Consider the following 21693-nt stretch of genomic DNA (forward strand, 5'->3'; position numbering starts at 1 on the left):
AAAACAAACTACGACAGAAAATCTCCAAAATAGTATACATAATAAACATTCAATTTTATTAGAAAGACCAGATACAGATGACAAAAAGAAGGAGAGGGGGATATTTCAGAAATTTCACATGACCGTGACGTCATGGCAGGTCATTCTCGCGCAGGCGTGCAGGACCTGTGATAACGTCACGGTCACATGACCGTGACGTCACGGCAGGTCGTTCTCGCGCAGGCCCTGTGATGATGTCGCGGTCACATGACCATGACGTCATGGCAGGTCCTTCTCGCGCAGGCGCGCAGGGCCTGTGATGACGTCGCGGTCACATGACCGTGACGTCATGGCAGGTCCTTCTCCCATACCATTTTTGGCACCGGAATCTGCCGGAGGTCACCGGAGCGTTGCGAAAGGTGAGTATATAATGATTTGTTATTTTTTTAAATTATTTTTAACATTAGATGTTTTTACTATTGATGCTGCATAGGCAGCATCAATAGTAAAAACTTGGTCACACAGGGTTAATAGCGACGGTAACGGAGTGAGTTACCCGTGGCATAACGCGGTCCATTACCACTGGCATTAACCCTGTATGAGCGGTGACTGCGGGGAGTATGGAGCGGGCGCCGACTGCAAGGGGAGTAGGGAGGGACTAATCGGACTGTGGCCGTCGCTGATTGGTCGCGGCAGCCATGACAGGTAGCTGGCGAGACCAATCAGTGACTTTGATTCCATGACAGATAGAGGCCGCGACCAATGAATATCCGTGACAGACTGAAAGAAAGAAGGACAAAAAGACGGAAGTGACCCTTAGACAATTATATAGTAGACAATTTATGGCTAGCTATGGTTTGATTTCTTTGGCTGTGTAGATTGGGTGGGGTTGTTACCGACATCTGGTGAGAATTTAATTTCAATAGCTCCTTTCAATAGTTAAGTCCAGAAAATATTTGGACAGTGACACAAGTTTGGGCATTTAGCTGTTTACCAAAACATATTCAAGATGCAATAATATTAGTCAGGTCTCTCAGCTTTAATTTGAGGGTATTCACATCCTAATTGAAGTAAGGGTTAAGAAATTACAGCTCTTTAATATGGAGCTGCATATTTTTCAAGAAATCAAAAGTACGGTAATTGGATAATTATCTCAAAAGCTCATTGGCTGTATAGGCTCTTCCCTTGTTAATTCATCATCAGTTAAGCAAGTAAAAGGTTGAGCTGATTCCAGTTGTGATATTTATAATTGGAAGCTCTTGTTGCGAATCCGTAACATGGAAAGGAACTCTCAATAGAAGTGAAACAGACCATCATTAGGCTGAATAAAAAGATCAAATCTATCCGAGAGAGTAGAAATGTTAGGAGTGGACAAGTCAACAGCATGGGACATTCTGCAAAAAAAAAAGAGTGCACTAGTGAGCTTGGGAACTCAAAAAATAGAGGGCATCCACTGAAGAAAACAGTGGTGGATGATCCTTTGCATGGTTTGTAAAAGCCCCTTCACAATATCAGCCTAGGTGAAACCACTCTCCAGGAAACAGATGTTTCAGTGTCTAGGTCCACCATAAAAGAAAAGACTTCATGCAGGCAAATAGAGATGGTTCACCACAAGGTACAAACCATTAACCAGCCTAAAAAATACAAATGCTAGATTACACATTGCCAAAAAACATCTAAAGAAGCCTGTCCAGTTCTGGAAAAGCAAAACTAAAATCAACCTGTATCAGAATGAAGGCAAGAAGAAAGGGAGAAGGCTTTCATTGGCTTATGATTAGAGCTAAGCAAACCCATGAATGTTCGGGTTTGCCGTACATACAGTTAAAAGTTTGGTTAGGGCCCAAACTTGACCTTGAACTTGATCGAGGATGCGAACCCAATAGAGTCAATGGGGACACGAAGTTTGGTGCTTTAAAATGACTGTAAAATGGTCATAGACAGGGCCAGGGGGCTGCAAAAGGAAGCTAAATCGGGTAAGAGCAGGACAATTGCTCTGCAAATATATGTGGATAGGGAAATGATTTAATATAAGACAGAATAAAAAAGGAAACATTAATCTTGAACCAGGAGGTGGAGGTCCAAGTGGAGGAGGTGGATGTGGTGGCGTAGGTGGAAAAGGAAGGGGAGGAGATATTCAACACTGTTTTAGTCGGGGGGTGTTGTTTTAGTTAGGGAACAGACTCTAAAGAACACATAATAAAAAAGTAGAATCAGGAGTCGGAGGTCCAAGTGGAGGAGGAGGTTAAGATGTAGGTGGACCTGGCGTAGGCAGAGGAGGTAACCAACACTGGTTTTGTTTTTTGTTGGGGGTGTGCTCTGAAGACAGGCATTGATATAATATGCTGGCCACTGTCTTTGTCTATACAGGCCATATAGTACTTTGCCCTTTTTTGGTTGAAAACAATGAGGTGAGCATCAAATAGGGTACGTGGCTGTGTTTCTGCTGGTGGTGGTGTAGCTGTTGAAGAGAGAGAGGATGTAGTAGATCTGTGCCTGCTACCAGGGCTGTGGAGTCTGAGTCTGTCCATTTTGGTGGAGTCTGAGTCGGTGTAAAATGGATCATGTCCGACTCCTAAAATATCTAATTAATTGGGTACAGTAGTTCACTGCAGGATGTGCTGTAAATTTTTGAGAAATTTGTGAAAGTTATGAAATGTACTATAAATGCCTGTTCTATTCCTGATGTACGGATTTAGGCTTTTAGTTTAGATGAATCTGTGCTGCACTTTATGTACATGTTCAGTAGGGAAGCAGTGTTGTGGTGTCAGAGTTGTGTAGTCGGGAGTCAGGGAAATTGAGGAGTCATAAGTTTGGATTATTGACTCCACAGTCCTGCCTGCTATGTGCCCAAATGATACACCGTCCTCTAATGCACGCAGGCATCACTGCGTTTTGTGTAATTTTGAAGGCACGAGTACCGTTGGGCGAAAAGTGAGGCCAGAACAGGTAGAGGTGGTTTTAGATTGGTTGGCAGAGAGTGTCTCCAGTTTCTTTGCTTGGTCTTCCACCTGGTTCCCTGCTGAAAGCGCAGATTTTGCATCTGCTGCCCATGGGCATCTGTCTTCCATCTCACCCACTTGCAAATTAGGCAAACAGTCTGAGCACCAAGTCATGCAGCAGTCACTACTGCTTTTTGATGACTGCTGGCTATGGTTCCACGGGCCATCCACCTGGACCTGCCCAACAACTGGAAGAAAATGAGTGCACTAATGCCCAACCACTTATTTTCTTGGAGTATGAGTATGTGGGAGGGGGTAGTGCAAACGATCAGTGGACCACCGCAGCACATCTCTGATGATGATGATGATGATGATGATGAAACACAGGTGTCAACTGCTGCATCTTTCCGCTGTATGTTGTCTGGCAAGGTGGGCAGGGGTGAGGACTGGGTGGAACATCATGCAGATTATTTGTCTTTTTTTTTTAGCACCATTGATTACATGGTGCTGTACATGAGGAGAGGTTACATAAAAAGCATAAAAAGAAATTACAATGAACAAACTCACAGTCATAGACAGGTATATAGGGGACAGGACCAGGCTCGGACTGGCCCACCGGAGAACCGGAGGATCCTCCGGTGGGCCCTGGTACTGACACCTGCTGGCAGGGCCCCCACTGCTCCAGGGCCCCCACTGCTCCAGCCTCCAGGACCCCCCGCCGCCCGGCTTGAAGAAGATACTCACCCTGCTCCAGCGATGGTCTCGGCGTCTGCACTGCAGCTCGTCCTGAACGAGCGGTCACGTGACACCGCTCATTAAGGCCATGATTATGCGCATATTCATGACCTTAAATAAGTGGTTTCACATGACCGCTCAAGCAGGAAGAAGGTGCTGCGCCGGCGCCGCCGCCTGGAGTCGGGACAGAGCGCGAGGGATGTCGGCACGGCCGTGCAGTGGGACAGGTGAGAATGAGGGATGGGGGGATGAAGGAGGACATAAGCCGGCGCGCCGAGCAGGAGCGGGTGCGGAGAGATAAGCCATGCATACAGGGGCAGACTATGAGCCATGCATACAGTAACAGGGGGGAATATAAGCCATGCATACAGGGGGGAATATAAGCCATGCATACAGGGGGGAATATAAGCCATGCATACAGGGGGGAATATATACCATGCATACAGGGGGGAATATAAGCCATGCATACAGGGGGGAATATAAGCCATGCATACAGGGGGGAATATAAGCCATGCATACAGGGGGGAATATAAGCCATGCATACAGGGGGGAATATAAGCCATGCATACAGGGGGGAATATAAGCCATGCATACAGGGGGGAATATAAGCCATGCATACAGGGGGGAATATAAGCCATGCATACAGGGGGGAATATAAGCCATGCATACAGGGGGGAATATAAGCCATGCATACAGGGACGGAATATGAGCCATGCATACAGGGGCGGATATGAGCCATGCATACAGGGGGCGGATATGAGTCATGCATACAGGAGGGGGGATATGAGCCATGCATACGGGGGGGAATATGAGCCATGCATACAGGTGGGGGGGATATGAGCCATGCATACGGGGGGGAATATGAGCCATGCATACAGGTGGGGGGGATATTAGCCATGCATACGGGGGGGAGAATATGAGCCATGCATACAGGAGGGGTGAATATGAGCCATGCCTACATGTGGGGGGGAATATGAGCCATGCATACATGGGGAGATATGAGTCATGCATACAGGGGGGGGTAATATGAACTATGTATATGGGATGGGAGGGAGATGAGCCATGCATACAGGAGGGGGGTCATTATACAGTATTGAGCATCATGTGTGGCCATTATACAGTATGGAGCATCATGTGTGGCCATTATACAGTATGGAGCATCATGTGTGGCTGTTATACAGTATGGAGCATCATTTGTGGCCATTATACAGTATGGAGAACTGTGTGGCCGTTATACAGTATGGAGCACTATGTGTGGGTGGTCATTATACAGTATGGAGCACTGTCTGGCCATTATACAGTATGGAGCAATGTGTGGCCATTATACCCATTATACACTATGGAGCATCATGTGTGGCCATTATACACTATGGAGCATCATGTGTGGCCATAATACACTACGGAGCATCATGTGTGGCCATTATACAGTATTAAGCATCATGTGTGGCCATTATAAAGTATGGAGAACTGTTTGTGGCCATTATACAGTATGGAGCATCATGTGTGGTGGCCGTTATACAGTATTGAGCATCATGTGTGGCCGTTATACAGTATTGAGCATCATGTGTGGCCATTATACAGTATGGAGCACTGTGTGGCCATATTTTTGTTTGCTTATAATTATTGTATATAAAACAGTGTGATCAGCAGTGCTAAATGGCCGCGGTTGGGACGTGGATATGGGTGTGACTAGTTGTGAAATGGGTGTGGTCAGAGGCGTGGCCTAAAATTTGCCGCGACGCACTATGCGCGCCGCAAACTTTATACCTCCTTCCCTTCTTCAAAAGTTGGGAGGTATGGTACTGCATCTGCCAGATCACGGCAAGTGCCGCAAATCCCATAGGGAATGAATGAGGCCGAACGCAGTGTTGCCATAAGTGATCCGTTACGCGGCAGATGCAGAAAAACTGCCGGATCTGCTGCAAAAGGCGACTTTCACATCAGCTATTCTTGTCAAAGTCACTGCCGATAGCGTCATACTCACCAAAGGGGGAGGCAGCACTAAAAGTGCCTAGGGCAGCAGAAACTCTAAATACGGCCCTGGGGGGCTACATTATATTCTGTGGGGGGACTGCATTATACTCAGGGTACTACATTGTATTATGGGGGGCTACATCATACTATATGAGGGGTTACAGTATACTCTATGGGGGCTGCATTATCTGTGGTGGGGCTGCATTATTCTCTCAGGGGACTACATAATATTATGGGGGCTACATCATACTGTATGAGGGGGCTACTGTATACTCTATGGGGGGGCTGCATTATATTCTGTGGTGGAACTGCATTCTCTCAGGGGACTACATTATATTCTGTGGTGGGTGGCATTAACTATATGAGGGGGGCTGCATTATACCCTATGGGTGCTACATTATATCCTATGGTGGGGACTGCGTCATACCTGAGAGGGTTGCATTATATTTTGTGGGGTGCTGCATTATATTCTACTAGCTATTGAACCCGTTCTACGCCCGGGTGGCGAGCATTTATATTGGTATATGGTCTCCATACTGGTATGTGCTGCTCCATCCTGCGTCCCCATCCTGTCATGTGCTGCTCCATCCTGCGTCCCCATCCTGTCATGTGCTGCTCCATCCTGCGCCCCCATTCTGTCATGTGCTGCTCCATCCTGCATCCCCATCCTGTCATGTGCTGCTCCCATCCTGCGCCCCCGTACTGTCATGTGCTGCTCCCATCCTACGCCCCCGTTCTGTCATGTGCTGCTCCCATCCTGTCATGTGCTGCTCCCATCCTGCGCCCCCGTTCTGTCATGTGCTGCTCCCATCCTGCGCCCCCGTTCTGTCATGTGCTGCTCCCATCCTAAGCCCCCGTTCTGTCATGTGCTGCTCCCATCCTGCTCCCCTGTTCTGTCATGTGCTGCTCCCATCCTGCGCCCGTTCTGTCATGTGCTGCTCCCATCCTGCGCCCGTTCTGTCATGTGCTGCTGCCATCCTGCGCCCGTTCTGTCACGTGCTGCTGCCATCCTAGGCCCGTTCTGTCATGTGCTGCTCCCATCCTGCTCCCCTGTTCTGTCATGTGATGCTCCCATCCTGCGCCCGTTCTGTCATGTGCTGCTGCCATCCTGCGCCCGTTCTGTCATGTGCTGCTCCCATCCTGCGCCCGTTCTGTCATGTGCTGCTCCCATCCTGCGCCCGTTCTGTCATGTGCTGCTGCCATCCTGCGCCCCCGTTCTGTCATGTGCTGCTTCCATCCTGCGCCCGTTCTGTCATGTGCTGCTGCCATCCTGCGCCCGTTCTGTCATGTGCTGCTGCCATCCTGCGCCCGTTCTGTCATGTGCTGCTGCCATCCTGCGCCCGTTCTGTCATGTGCTGCTGCCATCCTGTGCCCGTTCTGTCATTTGCTGCTGCCATCCTGCGCCCGTTCTGTCATGTGCTGCTGCCATCCTGCGCCCGTTCTGTCATGTGCTGCTGCCATCCTGCGCCCGTTCTGTCATGTGCTGCTGCCATCCTGCGCCCGTTCTGTCATGTGCTGCTGCCATCCTGCGCCCGTTCTGTCATGTGCTGCTGCCATCCTGCGCCCGTTGTCATGTGCTGCTGCCATCCTGCACCCGTTCTGTCATGTGCTGCTGCCATCCTGCCCCCGTTCTGTCATGTGCTGCTCCCATCCTGCGCCACCATTGTATTATATGCCCCCCATAAGACGCTCCAGTGTGTATGCCCCCGTATGCTGCTGCCATATAAAAAAAAATACCATACTCGCCTATCGTCCGGCTCCACTGCAGGTGTGTCTTCAAGAAAATAGCTCCGGAAAGCGCGGACTGCGCAGGCGCCGATTGCGGCAGCAGGAATCGGCGCCTGCGCAGTCCGCGCTTTCCGGCGCCATTTTCTTGAAGACACACCTGCAGTGGAGCCGGAGTGTGTCTTCAAGAAAATGGCGTCGGAAAGCGCGGACTGCGCAGGCGCCGATTCCGGCACCAGGAATCGGCGCCTGCGCAGTCCGCGCTTTCCGGCGCCATTTTCTTGAAGACACACTCCGGCTCCTCTGCCTGTGACTGGTAAGTCAGAGGGCGGCGCCGGCGCGCATTAAGCGCGTCATCGCGCCCTCTGAACTGTCACAGCAGAGGAGCCGGGAGACGGAGCCGCACGCAGCGCTAGAACGGGGAAAGGTGAATATACTTACCCTCCTGGCGGTCCCTGACTCTCCGGTGGAGATCGCGGTATGCGTTCAGTGCTTACGCATACCGCGATCTCCTGGGAGCGTCACTCTGTGGGGGCCAGACTGCGCCGGCGCTTGCGCCTGCGCAGTCTATAAAGGCTTCGGACAGAGTGACGCTCCCAGCGTTATATTATAGATGAGAGGGGACTGCATTATATTTTATGAGGGGGCTACATTATATTCTGTGAGGGGGCTACCCCAACCCTTGCTACATTATTAAGACGTGAACTACCTTATATTATACCCTGATATTAGCGCTTTTTACCGCACAATTGGTGGTCTTGTATCTATTTCTATGTAGCTACATAGTGGGCCCCAAGAATGATTTTCTCTGGTGGGCCCAAGGTGCTCCAGTCCGACGCTGGACAGGACCCTACCCTTGTGGCCTTACATTCTACAGGATAATGGGGAAGGGAACACTAGGTTCGGGGGCTTTAGCAGCTTTGGTGTTGGTGAGGTGTCAACAGGGTCATTGCAGGCAGTAAGGCCTCTTTCACACTTCCATCTTTCAACTTCCGTCACAATCCGTCGATTCCCATAGACTTGTATTAGCGACAGATTGTGACGGATGGCCATGCGTTTCATCCGTCGTGCACTGGATCCGTCGGAAAATAGCGGTCCGTCGTGCGGAGAAAACGTTCAGAGGAACGTTTTTTCTGAGATGGGTATTTAGCCCGCCACCATATAGGAACCTAGCCATGTTATTTGCCACTTTGAGCTGTCTATATGTTTTTTCATTTTGCTGCTATTTATATCCTGATGTGCAACAGGCTGCTTCATGTCATTTCCACCACAATTCCAGCATAATATGTGATAGGACTATTGCACACTGCTGGATTAACTTAAGGTTTTAGTGGGTATTATTCCATTTATATCATACAGCACGCTGTGTTAGAGTCTACATCAATACCGCTTGTATACCCCTCTGCACCTGGTTAGGGGTGAGGTTCTCTCAGCTATACCTCCTTTTACACGCTGGCATATACTATACAGCATGTATGGCTAATATCTCTTTGCTTGTATTTTAAGGATTGACATCCAGCCTAGTGTGGTGATTCTTTTTGTTTCCGATACAGGATCGAGTTTTATATTACTCGTCTAGAATCACGTGTATACACTCTCTGGGACAGTTCCTACGGGAGCATTCCTTCATTGCCATCAGTATTTTTATCTTCCCCTTTTTTTCCCCTGTATGGTGTCTCGTAGTGTCATGTCCGTTTTTTTCACCTAGGGTTTTTTTTTAGCACTTTATATGTTTCTCATTTGGAGATAATAAAAGTTAAGTTTTAAGTCCATTGCTATTATACATAGATACTTGAGACAAGTCTTTCAGGCGATTGAATGAAGAAAGTACGATTGTGGAGGAGAAAAGGAGGTCTTGGAAGGACCAGAGATTACGTGGTATGAGATATCGTGAGAGTAGTTCATAGATATGTGGAGGAGACAGATTATGGATGGCTTCGTAGGTTAGTGTTAGTAGCTTGCTTAAAGTGGATAAATTGTAGAACTGGGAGACATTGAAGGGATTTGCAGAGGGGAGAAGTGGAGGAGTAGCAAGAACAGAAGTGGATTAGAAGTGCAGCAGGGTTAAGGACAGACGAGAGGTGTGATGATGCTAGACTCCACATGGAGTCCACGCCCTCCGAGTTATGTGGGCAGTTCAGAGGAAGAGGTGGTGGTCAGACTGCCCCAGCTGCACAGCAAAAGAGGAATCAGTGCAAAGGCCGAACACTAGCTATTAAGTTGGCTGCTACTGAGCACCGTGGCCGGCCCCTAGCTATTATGTCAGCTGCTATAAAGCACTGAGTCTGACCCCTATCCATTAAGTTGGGTCCTACTGCACACCGCGGCCGTCCCCTAGCTATTAGGTCAGCTGTCTGTTCATGTTGCCTCCTCCTCCTCCTACTCCACTTCCTCCACCGTCTCCTCATCCATCAGAAAGTGAGGGCTGTCTATGCACGCTTTTTGTGTTCTAACCCTGCTGCTGCTCGTCTGTTTGCACTGCAGCTTCACTTCTGCCTTCCCACTCACAGCATATGTCACGCACCCACAAGGTGGAACTCACACATGCCGGAAAGACTGTGCATGCAGCATTAAGCAATACTGTAGTTTGAGATGCAACACGCACGGGTGACTTGCTCTGCAGAACATCACCACTTCACGACCAATGAGTGGCCTTCTTTGCGGGACGTGTCGTGTTGAGCAGCTTTGAGGACTCCACCAACATGGCCTGCAGTGATGATGCCATCATCCTTAGCATTACTATCCAACTTCTCTGCCTCCTAGAAAAACAAAGCTTCAAGCGATGATAGATGAGATGGTGGCACAGAGTTGGGGAAGAAAGTAAAGGAACTGGATGCACAGGTAGTTTTTTCTTCTATCCTTCCAGTAGACGGGCATGGCACCAGGAGATGGAACAGGATCCTTGATGCAAACAACTGGCTAAGACGATGGTGCAGACAACAAGGATTTGGATTCCTGGACCACGGTGTGAATTACTGGTATGATGGACTCCTCGCCAGAGACGGACTACACCTCAACAAACCTGGGAAACACACATTCGCCAGAAGACTCGCTACACTCATCAGGAGGGCGTTAAACTAGAAGAAGAGGGGACGGGAAGAAAAACATTAGACTCGAACAAAGACGACCCAGGAAAACATACTCAGAAGGGAGGTAAGAACATTTCTAAAACAATCCACAGTGAGGAGATTGGAACAAAACAAAATCCTCTAAACTGCATGCTCGCAAACGCCAGAAGCCTGACAAACAAGATGGAAGAACTAGAAGCAGAAATATCTACAGGTAACTTTGACATAGTGGGAATAACCGAGACATGGTTAGATGAAAGCTATGACTGGGCAGTTAACTTACAGGGTTACAGTCTGTTTAGAAAGGATCGTAAAAATCGGAGAGGAGGAGGGGTTTGTCTCTATGTAAAGTCTTGTCTAAAGTCCACTTTAAGGGAGGATATTAGCGAAGGGAATGAGGATGTCGAGTCCATATGGGTCGAAATTCATGGAGGGAAAAATGGTAACAAAATTCTCATTGGGGTCTGTTACAAACCCCCAAATATAACAGAAACCATGGAAAGTCTACTTCTAAAGCAGATAGATGAAGCTGCAACCCATAATGAGGTCCTGGTTATGGGGGACTTTAACTACCCGGATATTAACTGGGAAACAGAAACCTGTGAAACCCATAAAGGCAACAGGTTTCTGCTAATAACCAAGAAAAATTATCTTTCACAATTGGTGCAGAATCCAACCAGAGGAGCAGCACTTTTAGACCTAATACTATCTAATAGACCTGACAGAATAACAAATCTGCAGGTGGTTGGGCATTTAGGAAATAGCGACCACAATATTGTGCAGTTTCACCTGTCTTTCACTAGGGGGACTTGTCAGGGAGTCACAAAAACATTGAACTTTAGGAAGGCAAAGTTTGAACAGCTTAGAGATGCCCTTAATCTGGTAGACTGGGACAATATCCTCAGAAATGAGAATACAGATAATAAATGGGAAATGTTTAAGAACATCCTAAATAGGCAGTGTAAGCGGTTTATACCTTGTGGGAATAAAAGGACTAGAAATAGGAAAAACCCAATGTGGCTAAACAAAGAAGTAAGACAGGCAATTAACAGTAAAAAGAAAGCATTTGCACTACTAAAGCAGGATGGCACCATTGAAGCGCTAAAAAACTATAGGGAGAAAAATACTTTATCTAAAAAACTAATTAAAGCTGCCAAAAAGGAAACAGAGAAGCACATTGCTAAGGAGAGTAAAACTAATCCCAAACTGTTCTTCAACTATATCAATAGTAAAAGAATAAAAACTGAAAATGTAGGCCCCTTAAAAAATAGTGAGGAAAGAATGGTTGTAGATGACGAGGAAAAAGCTAACATATTAAACACCTTCTTCTCCACGGTATTCACGGTGGAAAATGAAATGCTAGGTGAAATCCCAAGAAACAATGAAAACCCTATATTAAGGGTCACCAATCTAACCCAAGAAGAGGTGCGAAACCGGCTAAATAAGATTAAAATAGATAAATCTCCGGGTCCGGATGGCATACACCCACGAGTACTAAGAGAACTAAGTAATGTAATAGATAAACCATTATTTCTTATTTTTAGTGACTCTATAGCGACAGGGTCTGTTCCGCAGGACTGGCGCATAGCAAATGTGGTGCCAATATTCAAAAAGGGCTCTAAAAGTGAACCTGGAAATTATAGGCCAGTAAGTCTAACCTCTATTGTTGGTAAAATATTTGAAGGGTTTCTGAGGGATGTTATTCTGGATTATCTCAATGAGAATAACTGTTTAACTCCATATCAGCATGGGTTTATGAGAAATCGCTCCTGTCAAACCAATCTAATCAGTTTTTATGAAGAGGTAAGCTATAGACTGGACCACGGTGAGTCATTGGACGTGGTATATCTCGATTTTTCCAAAGCGTTTGATACCGTGCCGCACAAGAGGTTGGTACACAAAATGAGAATGCTTGGTCTGGGGGAAAATGTGTGTAAATGGGTTAGTAACTGGCTTAGTGATAGAAAGCAGAGGGTGGTTATAAATGGTATAGTCTCTAACTGGGTCGCTGTGACCAGTGGGGTACCGCAGGGGTCAGTATTGGGACCTGTTCTCTTCAACATATTCATTAATGATCTGGTAGAAGGTTTACACAGTAAAATATCGATATTTGCAGATGATACAAAACTATGTAAAGCAGTTAATACAAGAGAAGATAGTATTCTGCTACAGATGGATCTGGATAAGTTGGAAACTTGGGCTGAAAGGTGGCAGATGAGGTTTAACAATGATAAATGTAAGGTTATACACATGGGAAGAGGGAATCAATATCACCATTACACACTGAACGGGAAACCACTGGGTAAATCTGACAGGGAGAAGGACTTGGGGATCCTAGTTAATGATAAACTTACCTGGAGCAGCCAGTGCCAGGCAGCAGCTGCCAAGGCAAACAGGATCATGGGGTGCATTAAAAGAGGTCTGGATACACATGATGAGAGCATTATACTGCCTCTGTACAAATCCCTAGTTAGACCGCACATGGAGTACTGTGTCCAGTTTTGGGCACCGGTGCTCAGGAAGGATATAATGGAACTAGAGAGAGTACAAAGGAGGGCAACAAAATTAATAAAGGGGATGGGAGAACTACAATACCCAGATAGATTAGCGAAATTAGGATTATTTAGTCTAGAAAAAAGACGACTGAGGGGCGATCTAATAACCATGTATAAGTATATAAGAGGACAATACAAATATCTCGCTGAGGATCTGTTTATACCAAGGAAGGTGACGGGCACAAGGGGGCATTCTTTGCGTCTGGAGGAGAGAAGGTTTTTCCACCAACATAGAAGAGGATTCTTTACTGTTAGGGCAGTGAGAATCTGGAATTGCTTGCCTGAGGAGGTGGTGATGGCGAACTCAGTCGAGGGGTTCAAGAGAGGCCTGGATGTCTTCCTGGAGCAGAACAATATTGTATCATACAATTATTAGGTTCTGTAGAAGGACGTAGATCTGGGTATTTATTATGATGGAATATAGGCTGAACTGGATGGACAAATGTCTTTTTTCGGCCTTACTAACTATGTTACTATGTTACAGGAGGAAGAGGAGGAGGAAAAGGGACCATGCACAACATTATCAGGCCAGGCGTCCACACGTCTTTCAGGATGGGTTGCTGTACCAACATTGGCTAGGTACACAACAGTCCAGCCAGGGGACAGTTTTGGAGGATGAGTAGAAGGAGAAGGAAGATGAGGCACAATTGTGTACAGAGAAGGATGACACTCAAAGCAGCTCCCTAGCATCACTGGAGCGTCGCTGAGGGGATACAGACGATAGGGCACATACAATTTACACACCTCCCACCAAGGACAGGTTGTCATTGCCTCTCGGCAGCATGGCACACATTAGGCAATACATGCTGCTGTGACTGCGCAATGACCATCGAGTTGGCGGGATTGTTAAAAGTGCTGATTGCTGTTTGGCCACCCTGCTGGATCCCCACTACAACCACAACATGCCATCCTTATTTTTGCCACTGGAGTGTGATACTAAAATGTGGGAATACAAGCACACGGAGATAGACACACTACTGATGGCATCCTCACCTGACAGCGGGGCTCAGTGGAAGCACAAGACATAGGGGGAGGATAAAGTCGCCAACGCAGCTAAAAAGGTAGGGTTAGCATTGCAAAAATGTGTGAAACCTTACTCAGCACGTCACAACATTCAGCACCATCATCTGATATAGTCTGTAATAGCAAGAGGCAGCGTTTAGGTTATGCCTGTGTACCAACTCACTTGGAATTAATAGGTTAGACACTAAAAAAACAACATCCTACCGGTTCATGTACAAACTAGATATCCTGACACCACAGTCCCTAGGGGTGCCTGTGGGTACAGAGATAGCCCTAAACAAAGAATTATTAGACAGTTACTCGGACCTAAACTTCCAAAATGGCCGTCGACTAGATTCACGTTTCTCCTAAAGAACCGGAGGGCACAGCAGAGTTTGTGTGTCACGACTCTGTTGTTCAGTATCCCGGGACCAGAGGTTCCTTCCCTGTCCCCAACACTAGGGGCACCCTAGCTTTTCCTGTTCCAAGGATTACTTTTGATGGTTCAGACACTGAGGCCATGTACCTTACCTTAGCTCCAGAACATGCACTCAGTCTGTACCCTTCCCACACCCAGGGAAGAGGGGACTAGTTGTGTACCATAATTCACCAACCAGACTAACAAGGTAATACAAACAAGGATAAATGAAATACCAATCATACAAATATACTCACACAAACAACATAGGTAAACACCAGGGAGTGGAGGATGGGGAAAAACCAAAGTAGGTGAGGAAGGGGATTAGCACACAACCTAAACCTTGCAACAGTCTTAGATAAATCCACAAAAACAAAGCACCATCTCCTAAACCATGCAGGATGAAGCTAGCTCTGGCAATGACTGCTTACCAGGGCACAGAATATATAGAAGAAGGGAGTGGCTAACAGTAAACAATTGAGAGCCTTAATGCAGGAAAGCTACCAAGAGCTCTCAACTGAGCAAATTAACCCTTGCACTGCTAAAAGAAACCTGCACCATATAATATGCAGGTGAAGTGTTTCTAATCAGTGCAGGAGAAGGAAACATCAGAAGCTGTGGTTTTCTGGCTACTCTCTGTCACGGTAAACCCGTGACAGTACCCCACCTTCAAAGAGGGACCTCTGTAACCTCAGAACTGGGTTTATCAGGGTCTGCCAAGGGAAAAGACCAGATCAACATAGCTACATGACCATCAGATGCTGGTACCTACATCCTTTCTTCAGGACCGTAACCCTTCCAGTGTACCAGATACTGAAGCGACTGACGAACTAAGCAAGAATAAACGATCTTAGCTATTTGAAGTTTCCATCCACAATGACCGGAGATGGCGGTAGCGGTGATGGTACAGAGGACGCAATGTATTTCTTGAGTAGAGATCAATAAAATACATTATGAATCTTAAAGCTGGACGACAAAGCACTGCTACATAATTGACGACGGCCACAATGTTATAAGGAGCGATAAACCTGGGACCAAGTTTCCAAGAGAGAACCTTCAACTTAATGTTCCTCGAGGACAACCACACCAAGTCACCAAAACACAGGTTTGGACCCACCATACGTCTCTGATCGGCCACACTCTCATATTTGGACCCCATCTTCCTCAAATTATCAAGAACCCCTTGCCATGTAGACATAATTGATGATGAAAACCGTTCTTCCTCAGGTATTCCTAAAGATTCCTATTAAATTAGCTTAATTGAGGATGAAACCGGTATGCGCCGAAGATTGGAGACTTACCAGTAGACTCGTGACAATGATTATTTACCGCAAATTAAGCTAGAGGTAAGTAAGAAACCCAATCCTCCTGATTCTCATACACAAATCACCTAAGATAAATCTCAAGATTTTGGTTAACATGTTCAGCTTGCCCATTTGATTGTGGGTGAAATGATGTAAAGAATGCCAGATGGATCCCCAAACGAGTACAAAACTCCCCTCAAGTATCTGAGAGGCCTCTGCAGAACTGGCACATAGGAGCTGCATCATTCTACAGCACATTGGTGGATCACTGCCGGAACTTGGAACTATAATCCCCAGCGGTGCGGACCCCTTGTGTAAGATTTATGATCCCTGCATCCGCAATCTGGATTATGTCTGGTTTGTCACAGATCATCTCTAAGGTTTCAAAAATGCATGAACAGAAGACCATTCTGGGGCTAGTAGGAAAAAAGAAAATGCCCAACTCTGGGGGCCCCTCACAGTAGGCACATAATTATTCCCACCTGCTGGGACTCATTCCCTGAAGACCAGGATTGAAAGGTAAAAAATACTATACAGTACTCCCTACATATCCTAAACTGGTCTTTTTTCCCTGAAAATGTATCAGGTAGTGCAACTACTGATTCGGGAGAGACCACCTGCACATCAGAAGGTAATGAAGCAATATCTACAGTCGGTAGCAGAGAGCTTTGGGAGGCACCCATAGTACTAGAAAACTGATCTTGCAGCTGAGACTGTTAACATTCTATCTTCTGATGCTCACTGGCCAGACCCTGGACCATCTGGGTCAGATTTGCCACCTGATCATAAAGTGTATGAACTGTATCCATTGGTCGGGGAGAAATAAAGCATACACCAGATGTAATGTGATGCTAGTCACTACTCCTGGACAGGCCATGAGCCAGGGTACTAAAACATACCGGGGTCAAATACCAAGAGAGCACATAGTAAACTAAAGGGAAAAGACAAAAGTGAAGTCAGGTCACGGTCTGATGTCAGAATACCAGGAAGATAGCGGATCAGAGCAAAGTGGCTTGGAAAACGGATGGTTAGAACGAGGTCCAAGGTCAGGCAAAAAAGATCAACAAGACAAACCACTGAGCAGATATTACTTCAGGTATAGGTCTGGAACTGACAGCTCAGCTAAGTAGTTGAGAAATCACCTGGAATAGGAAACACCAGAAAGAAGCTCAGCTTCAGATTGGACAACTGAGCTGTCAGTCAATGCACCAAAAACACACTTAGCAGAGGAATCATGACATTCTGATGTTTATTAAAAGTTGATTTCCATGGAAAGTATTTCCCACATTAATAACATGAAAAATGATTCTCCTCTGTGTGGGTTCTCTGGTGACCATCAAGATGTGCTTTCTGGTTAAAACATTTCCCACATTCTGAACAAGAAAAAAACTTCTTCCCTGTGTGAGTTCTCTGGTGCTTAACCAAATCTGATTTCTGGATAAAACATTTTCCACATTCTGAACATGAAAAAGGCTTATCCCCTGTGTGAATTCTCTGGTGCATAGCGAAATGGGATTTCCGTGTAAAACATTTCCCACATTCTGAACAGGAAAAAGGCTTCTCCCCTGTGTGAGTTCTCTGGTGCATAACTAAATCTGATTTCTGTCTAAAACACTTCCCACATTCTGAACATGAAAAAGGCTTCTCCCCTGTGTGTTTCCTTTGGTGTATAACAAGATATGATTTCTGATTAAAATATTTTCCACATTCTGAACAGGAAAAAGGCTTCTCTCCTGTATGAATTCTCAGGTGCTTAGCAAAATTTGATTTGTGTGTAAAATATTTCCCACATTCTGAACAGGAAAAAGGCTTCTCTCCTGTGTGAGTTCTCTGGTGATTAACCAAATCTGATTTCTGTGCAAAATACTTCCCACATTCTGAACAGGAAAAAGGCTTCTCCCCTGTGTGAGTTCTTTGGTGCTTAACCAAATCTGACTTCTGTTTAAAACATTTCCCACATTTTGAACATGAAAAAGGCTTCTCCCCTGTGTGAATTCTCTGGTGCTTAACCAAATCTGATTTCTGGATAAAACGTTTTCCACATTCTGAACATGAAAAAGGCTTCTCTCCTGTGTGAGTTCGCTGGTGCTTAACCAAATCTGATTTCAGGTTAAAACATTTCCCACATTCTGAACATGAAAAAGGCTTCTCCCCTGTGTGAATTCTCTGGTGATTAACAAAATGTGATTTCTGTGTAAAATATTTCCCACATTCTGAACAGGAAAAAGGCTTCTCCCCTGTGTGAGTTCTCTGGTGCTTAACCAAATCTGATTTCTGTGTAAAACATTTCCCACATTCTGAACATGAAAATTGCTTCTTCCCTCTCTGACTTCTCTGGTGCATAACAAATTGTGATTTCTGTGAAGATGCCAGTTGTACTTCTGATCTCCTGGTGCAGTCATCTAGCAAAAATAAAACAAATAATTACTTTTTAATAAAATATCATTGAATTTTATATTTTTGAACATTTCTACTGAAACTATCCATAAAAATAGCAAGTTATGCAAAAATACTGAATTATTCACCAAGACAATGACAAATCAGTCTAATAGAAAACATGGCTTCCTTAAATCATTCCAGCAATATCCGCTCTCCCAAAATCAAATCTTTCCCTCGCGTCTGAGTCTTGCGGTGTGCCAAAACCATATTTAGCATCCATGTATTTGGCATTATTATAGGGAGAAGAGCCAACTTAATTTACGGTGTGCATCCTGGAGCACAATCTGAGTACTATATGTTGGGCAATAAAATGGCAAATGTGCAATTTTCACTCTCCAATATCTGCTGTGTAGTAATTTCCAGAAAGTGGTTGTGGATTCAAAATAGTCACTACTCCTAGAGATTAATTCACTGAGACTTAAAATTTCCAAAATAGAGTCACTTTATGGGGATTTCTACTGCTCTGGTTTTCTGATATTTTGTCATTTTAGGGCTTCGGCTAATGGTGTGTCACATCTCCTCTGGGACCTGCCCCTATGATGTCTGCTTCTGCCGTATTCATTCTGCATGCAGTGCTGGTAATGGAGGAGACGTTGGAACAAGAAGCTCTGGGCGGTGCAGTCTCTGTCCGACCACTAAGATTAGGGTTGCTAGTGCCAGTAGTACCATCCTGTCTGGCAGTATGGGTGTGTGCTGTCCAGCTGCAGTAATCTGCTACCTGCTTCCACCAATTGGACCGCACCACACCCTACTAAAGATCAAAGCATATTGCTGGAAACTGTCAGATACATCCTTGTTCTCCTCTGTTTCAGTACCTCTGTGCTCAGCTCCCGGCTTGTACAGCTCTGGCAAAAATAAAGAGACAATCACATCAAAACCCTGCCATGGGCAGCTCAATCTCAAGGCCTGAACCCCATTGAAAACCTCTGGAATGTAATCAAGAGGATAATGGATAGTCACAAGCCATCAAAGAAAGAAGAACTGCTCAAATATTTGCATCAGAAGCAGTGTGAAAGACTGGTGGAAGGCATGCCAAGACGAATGAAAGCTGTGATTAAAAATCATGGTTACTCCTAAAATATTGATTTCTGAAATCTTCCTGAGTTAAAACATCGGTATTGTTCTTTCTAAATGATTATGAGCTTGTTTTCTTTTCATTATTTGAGGTCTGAAAACACGGGTTATTTTTTCATTTTGATTATTTTTCTTTGTCAGAAAAAAATACAAAATTTATTGCTTGGAAATTCGGAGACATGTTGTCAGAAGTTTATAGAATAAAAGAACAATTTACATTTTACTCAAAAATGTACCTATAAAGAGAAAAATTTGACAAACTAAACATTTTGCAGTGGTCTCTTAATTTTTGCCAGAGCTGTATATTTGTTTGCTGTTGTAACACCGGCCCGTTTACTGACTCTTGCGTCTTTTGATTTTTGTATTTTCTCTGCTTTCCTGGTTCTGACTCAGCTATCTAACTAATCTTGAGATCTCATGCCACAGAACAGCAAGTAACACCGTGGCCCAAGCATAGGGGTCTCTGTGTAAGTCCAGATTCTTGTAGAGGGGTAAAAGGGTGACGAGTACGGTAATCCTTGGGATCTGGAAATCGGATTAGGTAGCGCAAAGCCTGTTCATGGTGGCCATCTTTTGAGCTGTCAGGTGACCATGAACAGTGCCCCCAATACATTGTGTCTGAAAACTATTCCAGCAAGATCTGCATTCAAATAGCTAAGCAGCACTCCTTCTCTTCTAAACTTGCCATGTGCCAAGACAGTAGTGTACAAAACATTTATAGGGTATTGTCGGATTAAAGAGAATTTTGAAAATAATTTGTTAGTTCCATTTGTTTCCTATTATCATTTGTGAAGAATTCCAAAGTTATCACCATACAAAGTGACACACGTCAGATTTGAAAAATGGGCACTGATTAACTGCCAATACGCCTTTTAACAGTGGTAGTTAAGGGTACTTAAACCACAGCACCATTAATTAATGGCGCTGTGGAAAAAGTGTATTGTGCTCCCCAGAGTCGGAATTTCTCCGGGGTCTCGGCTGCTGGGAGTAGCAGCGGCCGCAGAGAACATGATTCGGGTTGGTTTTTACCGACGCTAAGGTTGCGATTATTAACAGCGACCACAAAAAAAGTGCAATTTGCCATTTAATTTTGCTCTCCTCTGATGTGATCGCACATCAGAGGAGACAGAAATAGGGTCCCCGATCCCCCCTGTACCTCCCGGTGTCCCACGGTATGCTTGGGCCTGCTTTCATCCTCCTTTGTCCCCCCGCGTCTTCTTCCGGGAAGAAAATGGCAGGCAGATGCGCAGTGCGCCCGTCAAGATCTGCTGGCCGGCACAAGGCAACAATAGGGAGATTTTTCCTTTTGGTTCATTTTGGTCACCGTTATAGACCCTATCACAATGATCAAAGTAAAAAAAATATTAAATTAACCCCCCTTTATCACCCCCTTAATTAGGGAAAAATAATAAAATAAAAAAATATATCTATTTCCATTTTCCCATTAGGGTTACAGTTGGGCTAAAGTGAGTTGGGATAAAGTGAGTTGGGATAAAGTTAGGGTTAGGGTTGGGGCTAAAGTTAGGGTTAGGGTTGGGATTAGGGTTAGGGTTGGGATTAGGGTTAGAGTTGGGATTAGGGTTGGAATTAGGGTTAGAGTTGGGATTAGGATAAGGGTTACGGTTGGGATAATGGTTAAGGTTGGGATTAGGGTTAGGGTTTGGATTAGGGTTGGGATTAGGGTTAGGGGTGTGTTGGGGTTAGGTTTGTGGTTAGGGTTGGGATTAGGGTTATGATTAGGGTTGAGGTTAGGGGTGTGTTGGGGTTAGGGTCGTGGTTAGGGTTGGGATTAGGGTTGGGCATGTTATTAGGGTTATGGTTTGGGTTGGGATTAGAGTTGTGTTGTAGTTAGAATTGGGGGGTTTCCACTGTTTAGATACATCAGGGGGTCTCCAATTGTGACATCGCGCCACCATTGAATCCAGACAATTTTGCATTGAAAAAGTCAAATGGTGTTCCCGCCATTCTGAGCTCTGCCGTACACCCAAACAGTAGTTTACCCCCACATATGGGGCATCAGCATACTCAGAACAAATTGGACAACAACTTTTGGGGTCCAATTACTCCTGTTACCCTTGGGAAAATAAAAAAAAAGTGTGGGCTAAAAAAATAATTTTTGTGGAAAAAAAAGTGATTTTTTATTTTCACGGCTCTGCGTTATAAACTTCTGTGAAGCACTTGGGAGTTCAAAGTGCTCACCACACATCAAGACAAACTCCTTGGGGTGTCTAGTTTCCAAAATGGGGTCACTTATGAGGGTTAATACTGTATAGGAACACCAAGGGCTCTGCAAATGCAACATGATGCCCGCAGACCATTCCATCAAAGTCTGCATTAAAAAATGTCACTACTTCTCTTCCGAGCCCCAACGTGTGCCCAAACAGTAGTTTTCTCCCACATATGGGGTACCAGCGCACTATGGACAAACTGGACAACAACTTTTAGGGTCCGATTTCTCCTGTTACCCTTGTGAAAATAAAA

The 21693-nt window shown here is 45.4% G+C and overlaps 1 protein-coding gene across 1 annotated transcript in view; it reads right to left on the minus strand.

The window, feature by feature from the left end:
* The window catches only part of LOC138666761 (oocyte zinc finger protein XlCOF7.1-like), a 195752-nt gene that overhangs the window by 112930 nt on the left and 61129 nt on the right, over positions 1 to 21693 (minus strand). The window contains exon 7 of the mRNA XM_069754936.1: positions 16989 to 18101. Coding sequence (XP_069611037.1) covers positions 16989 to 18101 — 1113 coding nt within the window. The remainder of the gene's footprint in view (positions 1 to 16988; positions 18102 to 21693) is intronic.

This window comes from Ranitomeya imitator, chromosome 2 (genome assembly GCF_032444005.1).
Source record: "Ranitomeya imitator isolate aRanImi1 chromosome 2, aRanImi1.pri, whole genome shotgun sequence".
NCBI classification, from domain to species: Eukaryota; Metazoa; Chordata; class Amphibia; order Anura; family Dendrobatidae; genus Ranitomeya; species Ranitomeya imitator.